General features: G+C 42.5%; 1 protein-coding gene across 3 annotated transcripts in view; it reads right to left on the bottom strand.

The window, feature by feature from the left end:
• Positions 1-680: 680 nt before the first annotated feature.
• CLDN10 (claudin 10) overlaps positions 681-9,371 on the bottom strand; it is a gene marked incomplete at both ends in the record, with an annotated part of 62,100 nt that continues 53,409 nt past the window's right edge. For 2 of the 3 annotated variants that reach the window (XM_079535551.1, XM_079535549.1), the window contains 4 exons: positions 681-795; positions 1,476-1,583; positions 6,488-6,569; positions 6,717-6,878. In XM_079535551.1, coding sequence (XP_079391677.1) covers positions 681-795; positions 1,476-1,583; positions 6,488-6,569; positions 6,717-6,878 — 467 coding nt within the window. The remainder of the gene's footprint in view (positions 796-1,475; positions 1,584-6,487; positions 6,570-6,716; positions 6,879-9,371) is intronic. The other variant, XM_079535550.1, reaches the window with a different exon arrangement.

The raw sequence follows: 9,371 nt of genomic DNA, 5'->3' as shown, positions 1-9,371 counted from the left end.
TCTCGCACTCTGTGAGTCCCTTTCCAGTAACTGTTTCCGTAACATCGTGCCCTGACTCTCCTTAGCACCTGATTACACTGTGCTGCTCCCCAGATTACATACTTATTTCCACCTTACCCAGGCTCTTGCTCTTATTCCTGTGGCACTGAAGTGACTTACTTTCTCACACTCCTGGCAATATTGTAAGGAGATAAGAGCCTGTGTATTCCCATTGACTGTCATTGCCTGGCAACGGAGTTACAATGTCCTCTGCGATTCCAACGTCTCTGCTGATCAGTGGTGAGACATTCTACATATTAACCTGCACAGCATATGACCGTTTTGTCCTGCACTGAACCCATCTGAGAATCAGCTGCAGTGATGCACAACAGTAAATACAGTGCATGCAATTGCCACTGCCAAAGCAACCGACAGACTGCATCTGTAAATACCCTCTTTATTTTTTTTTAGAAAGCAGCATCAATGCATGATTTGCAGGTATAAACTTTATAATACAAACATCAATCTTAAAATATAATAAAATTTACATCAACGTGGAAAAAGCGGCAAGATAATACCTTACAAATTCATTGTCTTTGTGGTAATTCCATTGTGTTTTGGGGAGGTGGGGGGGGAAATCACCCTGAATGAAACATACACACTCATTTTTTAAACTGGCTTTGTATCTTAGAAAAGTACACTTAAACATAAGCGTTCTTGTCAAAGTGCTTTGGTGAGGTTTGGTCTGGGACACTGTTGTGAACCTTTGTACGAGACGACATCACAGATGCGGCTCCATTATATGCATACGCTCTCCTGCAAAGAGAAGAGAATCGGCCATTTACAGTCATCTCACAGACTGGTAACATCTCTTACCCAAGCACTGTAGTGCTATAAGGCTAGAATGAAGGTATGGCAACGTGAAGCTCCTCCTGCTGGAGGCAGGTGACACCTCCCTCCCCTGTGTGCTCTCATTCAATTTCCCCTCCAGCGTTTCCTGTAATTCCCCTTGATACAGACTGATATTCCTCATTCACAGCCAAGTAAACTGGTGCCAGATCAGATGAAATACTGAGGCTGTAGCAGACATTAGGTGAGCAGTAACTCCTCCAGCTGTGCCTCTTTACTACCATCCCTCTTCTCCCAGCTCGTTCCCTTTTTATCTGATGATTTGGGAATAAAGAAGCTTGTCAATTCATGTAAGGATCCCTGAACACTCCTCCTCCATCTGTGCACGAATTTTTTTCGGCTATAGCAAATGTATCGAGTATTTATAATACCAGTATTTGTACTGAGAAAGTAGCTTTTCTTAATTACATTCGTTACATGAATGATGGAAAGAAAATTATCCTAGAATCCCATTATTTTCTTTCAAGCACACAATCCTTTTCTGACCTCACAGCAAAGTGTTTCTGATAAGTAATCAAACTGCATACATACAGCAGGTACAAAGGTGCTATGTTGATTTATTTCATTAAGTGCAACTTGGGTTTTACCTTGAAGATTTACTGTTCTCAGCTATTGAGAAGCAGAATATACTGCCACCAATGATGCAGAGTGAAGCTCCAGCCCATCCAATGAATAAAGCTGCTCCTAATTCATACCTACAGGAGTTAATAAATGCATTTAACAGAGAATTAATTTAACATTCTTTTTCAGAGTAGAAAAACTGATTTTTTTTCTTCATATATATTTTTTCAGTTGACAGACATTCTTCGTGCAAAGTCAGCTGAGCTGTGATGCTCAGCTAGATTTTTTCCATTATTTCCCTCATGCACATGAGGCAGATCTGTCCCATGGCACACTGCTGCAGCCAGCTGGGTCGCCTCGCCTCCCAGCTCTCTTCAAGACTGATGGCTGAGAGGCTCTGATTCTTTGGCCCCCTTTTATATTGTATGGCTCCCATCCCCTTGAAACAATGCAGGTTTGTTCCCACTGTATCCCAGTCCTGACTGCAGCTTCCAGTGAGTCTTCCTCTGAGGCCGTTCAGCCCCATGACTTGAGCAGCTGCCTACAGCTCTGATTAACACTCCCCTCCGTCTCTCTGCATTTCTCCCTCTCCACATCCATGCCCTGGACTGAGTATACATGATGTTTGTATACATACATATCATAGGCAGGTGCAATCATGGATTCCTAGAACCACTGAGGTTGAAAAAGACTTCTAAGGTCATCCAGTCTGACCATCAACACATCTCCACCATGCCCACTAACCACGTCCCTCAGTGCGACATCCGTACAGTCCTTGAATATCTCCAGGGACAGTGACTCCACTACTACATAAAGTTCTCATTCAAATTATTCCACCCCTGTGCTACAGTTTTCAGACGACTGAGCAGGTTTCTGTCTGTTCAAGGTCTGGGAGTTCTCTGATTGAAAGCAGATATCTGCATCAGAGTTCATCACCCAGGATCTCATTACAGTCAGCACTCAAGAAATACGCACTCGACTCCAAAGTACACCTGCTGAATCACAGCCTCGAGTGCCTTTTTCGGTGTGCTCCAACAGAGGTGGATCAAAGCGATGAGCACAGATGGGAAGTGGCACAGTGTGAGCCACATGTGAGGATGCCTCCACGCACAGCGCAGTGCATGGTGTGCAGCTGGGCACCCCTCAGAAGCCAGCGCAGAGCACTGGGTGCTGGAGGACACAGTTGGACCCAGACCCAGGAAGGCTGTTGCTGTAACAACTCCACAGACAGACCATTTGCCTAAAACATGGGAAACACTACTTCATTTTCAGCATGAACTATTGGCCTGAGGCTCATGTGAGTCATACAAGATAATCAATTGCCACTTTCCCTCTTGCAGCTCCTCAGTTGGACAGAGGTTAATATTAAATTGGGTTTAATTGGGTAGAAAAAGGTGGTCTGCCTTTTTCGTAACAGTTGGGAAGTGAAGGCATGGAACCCAGCCTTTGGTCTTGGGACTGTTTGTACTTTCTAAGCAACATTTATTATAACATGCATAAGCAGTTGGCATGTATAGACCGTTCCTGGGTGATGGCGGTATGCCATGTTAATGAGTGGCAGAGCTGGCCTAATTGGTCCTTCCTTCACATCTTCAGACAGATAAAAGACTTTTTGATATACACTGGTGCTTACAAGGAATTTTCAATTGCATGTCAACCTGTGTATGGCTCCCTGGATTTTATCTAATCCAGTCTTCCAGGTTTTTTTAGTAGCCAAGAAGTCAATCCTACCCCACCTTCCAAAATCCAATATAGATTGGATTAAAAACATCCTGTACTTTGATGCCTCTTGAAAAAAAGTACTAATAAGAGGAGAAGAAATTTCTCTATTCCTTATTTTTTCCTTCTCTCTTTATCATTAAAACCCTTAAAGGAAGTCTTCTGTTTTTATGGTTCTTGCCTGTAAGGCTCAAAGTAGCCACACTCCAAAGTCTCCAAAGCCTCACACAGCCCCCACCTACTACAGCTACCTCCAGCTACACTCACCCAGGTTGGGAGCAGATATTTTATTATAATCCAAAGAGGCAGAATTCCTGAGACAAAAGTAAGTATTAATATCAGTAAAGAAAACATCCTGGTTATCAGATATGTTGGGACCATGAAGCAAATCAGTTATAGCTTCATTAGCCAACTGGGTGAACTCTGGGACGTATGTACAGAACAAACCTAACCACCCAGCAAATCAACACAACTATCCAATGGAAATATATATTTTAAATGTCTAGTTCTTACACTTTATGGAAAATGATAAGCAGGTTCGGAGCAATGTGACAGCAGGACAGTGCCAAGGGGGCCTGTGTGAACTCCACCAATCCAGAGAAAAGAAGGTCGAGGGGAAATGATTCTCTCCAAAAAAGGGAAGTCAGTCAGGTTGTTTGGATAAACTCAGCCTATTCATCTGGAAGAACGATGATGGTCATGAATTCAAATTGTGGCAATGGACAAAAAGGATGAAGGCTAGCACAGCTTTTATTGGAAGTAGTAAAGTGACAAAACAGTCTCTGAAGATGAGCTCTGGAAGTAACATAAGCAAGGCAGTGCATCGGAGAGATGCACAGATTTTTTTTCTACTAGACATGTCTGAAGATAAATGAAATCCAGCACCAAGGTGTCCAGAGTCACCAAGTCTCTGTGTTACTGTGTGCGCTCAAACAACACTTCTGGAGCAGTGTTACATCCGTAATCAAACTACTGTGTTGGAACATAAAATCCCGTGTAAGACTTCTTTCTAAGTAAGTCTAACTTCAGGGTATCCTAGAGTAACTGTTATTTCTCAGCTATGCACAAATTCAAACCAGAAGTGTCTCTGGGGAGCCCTCTGATTCCTCCTGCACATGTATGCATTCAGGGCACCTCTTTGCCATCCAAAGACAGCTAAAAGGATGCTAAACATCCCATGTTTTCCCAACATTTTCCACTAACAGTATCTCGAGCCTCTCTTGGACACCACCAGAATAACGACAGATGAAAATGTGCAGCAAGCAGTGAACAGCTGAAACCAATGCAGCAACCTCTCTCAGTGAAGACAAAAGCCAAATTCCAACAGTATGCTAGCAAGGCATATTCAATGCTCCTGCAAGGTACATCAAAGTAAGAGTTCCCAGAAGGCAGCAAAATAAATTGCTCCTATAAATTTCATATTGACTTAGAGAGAAAGGAATCAAATGCTACCTTTATCTTAATCTGACATAAGATCACTGCATGAGCTACACCTCATGCACACCATGTGCAAGTCCAATTACAATTTCCCTCTCCACTGTTTTCTTTGTAGTTGCAATTATGTGTGCTGGCAGTTGTGCTATGCTATTTCTTTCAGGAAAAAATGTAATTTCTTCAAAAGATGATTTATGACCTTTATTTTCTCATTTGTTCACAGTGAAACTTTGCCATGAGCTCTGCCTGTTTTTTTCCCAACCAAACTGTACAGGAACACAATGAAGGAAAGGGAATTCTGGCAACAGCCGAAGTATTTTTCACTGAAAACAGCAAGCCTGATGAATAATTAACTTGTGGCTGCATAGCCAGACTCCATTTTCTTCACAGTAGCTCACATCCTTGTAGCTTTTGGTGGCCTTTGGATCCTGTCCTTAACGTATCAAACAAGCTGAAACTATAGGAGAATTAAGGAGGAAAGTATTATGAAATTGTTTTCAAGAGAAGCAGCGTCAGCCCTGCTGCAAACGTGATACCAACTAAAGGTATTTAGTCAGTTAAACTGCCTTCTTTCCATCAAAAAGTAAAGGAGAGGCTCAGGATACATTACTTGGATCTCAAGGAAATTTATATCCAGTGATTGACATATTCTGGAGTCAACATAAAGAACGTTTTGAAAATCTTCTCTTTAAAGATAAGTTTACATTACGTAAGAAACCACGGTGTGAAAGCCTATGATGCTCTAATTTGCAGCCAATGTTTTCAATCTGGGTGGATAAAACATGCTTCCAAAATTCAAACATTGGCTCATGAATGAATTTCTGCCTTTGAAAGTTCTAAGCATTCACAGCTCTAAGGAGAGTCTTTATGGATGACTATTTCTGGTAAGGATTCCGCTGTTGGGTAAGCACAAGTTCTTTCCTTATGTTCAATTACAGAAAGTATAGTCAAAGAATTGACATTAGTCTTGTATGATCATGGGTTTTGAAAAGGTTCATGATCCAGCCTGGAGAAAAGAAGGCCCCTGCGAGGCCTCACTGCAGCCTTTCAGTACCTAAAGGCAGCTTATGAACAGGAGGATGTCTCGCTTTTTTACTCACGTAGCAACAGGACAAAGGAGAGTGGTTTTAAATTAAAAAAAAAGGGAGATCTAGATCAGATATTAGGAGGAAATTCTTTATTCAGAGGATGATGAGGAACTGGCACAGCTGCCCAGAGAATCTGTGGATGCCCCATCTCTGGAGGTGCTCAAGGTCAGGTTGGATGGGACCCGGGCAGCCTCAGCTGGTGGGTAGCAGCCCCGTCCACAGCAGAGGTTGGAACAGGATGGGCTTTAAGGTCCCTTCCAACCCAAACCACTCTGTGATTTTATGATCCAAATTTTAGCCATCTGGATTTGAAAATATGTCGGGGGAAAAAAAAAAAAATCCCTTCAAATGGAATTAAGATCATGCACTCCTCAACAGTGTTATGGAAACTATCTTCTATCAAAAGCATAGATAAATATTTTCTTCCTTTCCTATGGAATTACACACCTAATGAGTGCCTCTGTCTTGTGAAATGCCTTTTTTGCACCTTTGACATAAACGTAAGCTTACTCCAGTCAGCACAGTAGGCTCTGGAACAAGTGCTGCAGAGCCCCACCAAGCTGTGATAAGCCTGGGCACAAAGACTACAAGCCCATCGTTCTACAGAGAGGTGTTAGCTCATTGCATTTCAGCACAGTCACTGCAGTTGGAAAACATGATCAAATAAACTGCATCCCACTTTCCCTTTCTGCCCAACAGGAGAAGCATTTGCTTTCTGTATAGATGGGTTCTGGCGTGCAGCACAAAACTTAAGGTATACTTTTTCAAAAGATTTATGGGTATAGGAAAGTACTTACTTTTGTGCAACATAAGTAGGATCAAAGAACTCAGACGTAATCCTGTGTGCATACAGGGAACAACCAGTCATGGAGCACAGCCCTGAAAAGCATAAGACAAACCATTCAGTGGAATGGGCGGAGAAGCTTTGGGCCTCACCCTGAAGCTGATGAAGTGGCGTAGAACGGTGTGTGCAAAGCTCTGGTATGACTCCAAAGACACAAACTTAGAGAAGTAAGGTATATTTACCACACAGTATGAAAATCAGTCCAGCTAAACAAGCTATTCTTGCTTTATTTTTATCAGAGCCGCCGATTTTTGTGCACTTCATCCCAACCAGTCCAGAAATGGAACCGAAGAAACCCAGACAGACAGCGGAGATCATCAGTCCTCTGCAGGCTTGGATATAACCTGCAATGAGAAGGGGTAAGATTCATGTGAGGGCATGGACCACACCGGGTTTCACTACAGCTTCCCTCATCTCACACAGGAACAGGCATTAATTAGTTATTTCAAACAGAATCAAACCTTGGCTGGAGTAATGCCACCTGATTACTGAGCGTGTTCTTCTAGGCGATGGCACGACAGTGTTCTCCAGTGGGCATCGCCATGTGAGCCCAGCACATAAGAAACATACTACGGCAATCAGAGCTGGAAGAAATAATCCTGTGGCACTGAGCATAGCATCAGCAAGAGGCTGGACCGCTGGGTTTTGAAGAGCACAGCGCCTGTCACAGGTTGCAGAGCTTCTCAGAGCACAGGAAGTCTTGTATGTGCATGTGCCATAGATGCAATAGGAGTGGCAGCAGGCTGGACGTGCCACTCTGATCTCATTTGGATCAGCTAAGAAGATCGTTGTTATGCAAGGAGTCCAAATACATTCTCAGCGTCATGGATAGCAGTGATCCTTCAGATAAAGCAAACTACTGGACATGTGCCTTGCCACTGCATTCAGTTGTGTTGCCATGCCAGCTGAGGCTGCTCCAAACCGAACCGCCCAGCAGCTGGACTTTCCCACAGGACAAGAGATTACCTGTCCTTTTCTTCTTTCACAGTTAAACACTGTGATAATCACACAGTACTGTCCACTGCGTGGAACGCCACAGTCTTACACAGTTGAGTAACTGTCACAAGACGTTTTTCTCCATAACCTACTACATCTCATTTAAAATGGAAATGCGCTTCCATTATGCATGCGTTCATTCTTTTCTCTTTGATCTCCAGTGGGTGGAAATCTTGAGAGCCAAGCCAGGTTTCCATTGCTTATTACACCTACTTTCAGAGAATAACAAACAAACAAAAAAAACCCTGCATAAAAGCCCTTAATATGTAGAAAATTAATTTATTAGAACAGGAACTAGGGGACATTTAATGAAAACAGACGGCCATGGATTCAAACCAAAAGGTGTTACTGTTCATATAATGAAGCTGTGGGACTCTTTTCCATAGGCTATCTGGATGCTAGAGGTGTACACAGCTGCAAAAAGAGATGGGATAAATTCAGTTAGAAGAAATGTGTGTCTGGCTGGCTGGTCCCTGAACTGCAAAAGGCCATCACAGGTGCTTGCCCTTCTTCTACACTCATTAGTGGCATTCGCTTTGGTTGCTGTTGGAGGAACATCAGTTTCAGGATGACGACTCCATGTTTGAACAATGTTTAAAAAAACTCGCTGATTCACAACTTTGCATAAGACACAGCACACAAGATGCCCCATCTCTGGAAGCATTCAAGGCCAAGTTAGATGAGGCCCTGGGCAGCCTGATCTAGAGGTTGGGAACCCTGCCCATGGCAAGGGGTTGGAACTAGATCATCATCTTTGAGGTCCCTTCCAACTCAAGCCATTCTCTCATTCTCTAACACTGCATTTTGTAGGATATAATGCTGCATTTTATCAGTCCTACAGAATTCAGGTGCTCACTGCATGTCTTGGAACAAAACCCAGTGGCATTTATCTACATCCATCTGCATGCCTATAACACGATTCCGTAACCCATCCTGCTAAATGCAGTGTACAATTTAATAACCGTAACTGTCATAGGACTCTCATGTTGGAATTTGAGAGCCATTTATGCCTGCTCAGGTGTCTAACACAGTCATTAAAATTAAAGTCTGAGCTATAAGACACACTCCTACGGTAGCTGGATGAGCTGTCCATTGGAGAAACCTTTATTACACTACTGATAATAAATGAAACATGGGGTAACCAGCTCAGAGTTGACTTCTAATTTTTAGATATCTACAATTACGTTAATAGCCCTTATCTTCTATATGCAATAATACCTAACAATTTGTATTTTTAGAAAAAAAATAAACGATAAAAGACATTGAAGAAATGTTTCATTCTTACAGAAACACACTTCAAAATATTTTTCCTTAATGAGGTGTTACTTCAGTATTACTACCACGTTCAAGCTTTGAGCTGAAAACTTATCTTGCTATTTGCATAGAAATCAATTTTTTCCCTTTCTGTTGTGCTGAGTCTATCTACTAGAGTCATAGGATCATAGAATCACCAAGATTGGAAAAGACCTCTAAGATCATCTGGCCCAACTGCCCACCCACCATCAATATTTCCCCACTAAACTGTGTCCATTAGTACCACATCTAAACGCTTCTTGAGCACCTCCAGGGACAGTGATTCAACCACCTCCCTGAGCAGCCCATTCCAGATTAGCACATTGACGCAGAATAATTTGATAAGGCTTATATTTTCCCTTAGTAATTGTGAAATAGCCTAGGTTAAAAGGCTTCAAGCAGAAATGTTTAGTGGCACGTTGCTGTACCTCCAAACCTTTTGAATATAAGTGAAGAGTAGTACTTCCCAGTGTTGTAGCAGAAAGAAAAAGGGTAGCTCTTCCTCTGCTCTCCTGAAACCTTAGTTAGGCAACTGCTGCTGCTTCTGA

This window comes from Tetrao urogallus (assembly GCF_951394365.1).
Source record: "Tetrao urogallus genome assembly, chromosome: 1".
Taxonomy (NCBI): domain Eukaryota; kingdom Metazoa; phylum Chordata; class Aves; order Galliformes; family Phasianidae; genus Tetrao; species Tetrao urogallus.
Note: the sequence above shows the minus strand (reverse complement) of the source record. Positions and strands in the feature narration are given on the sequence as shown.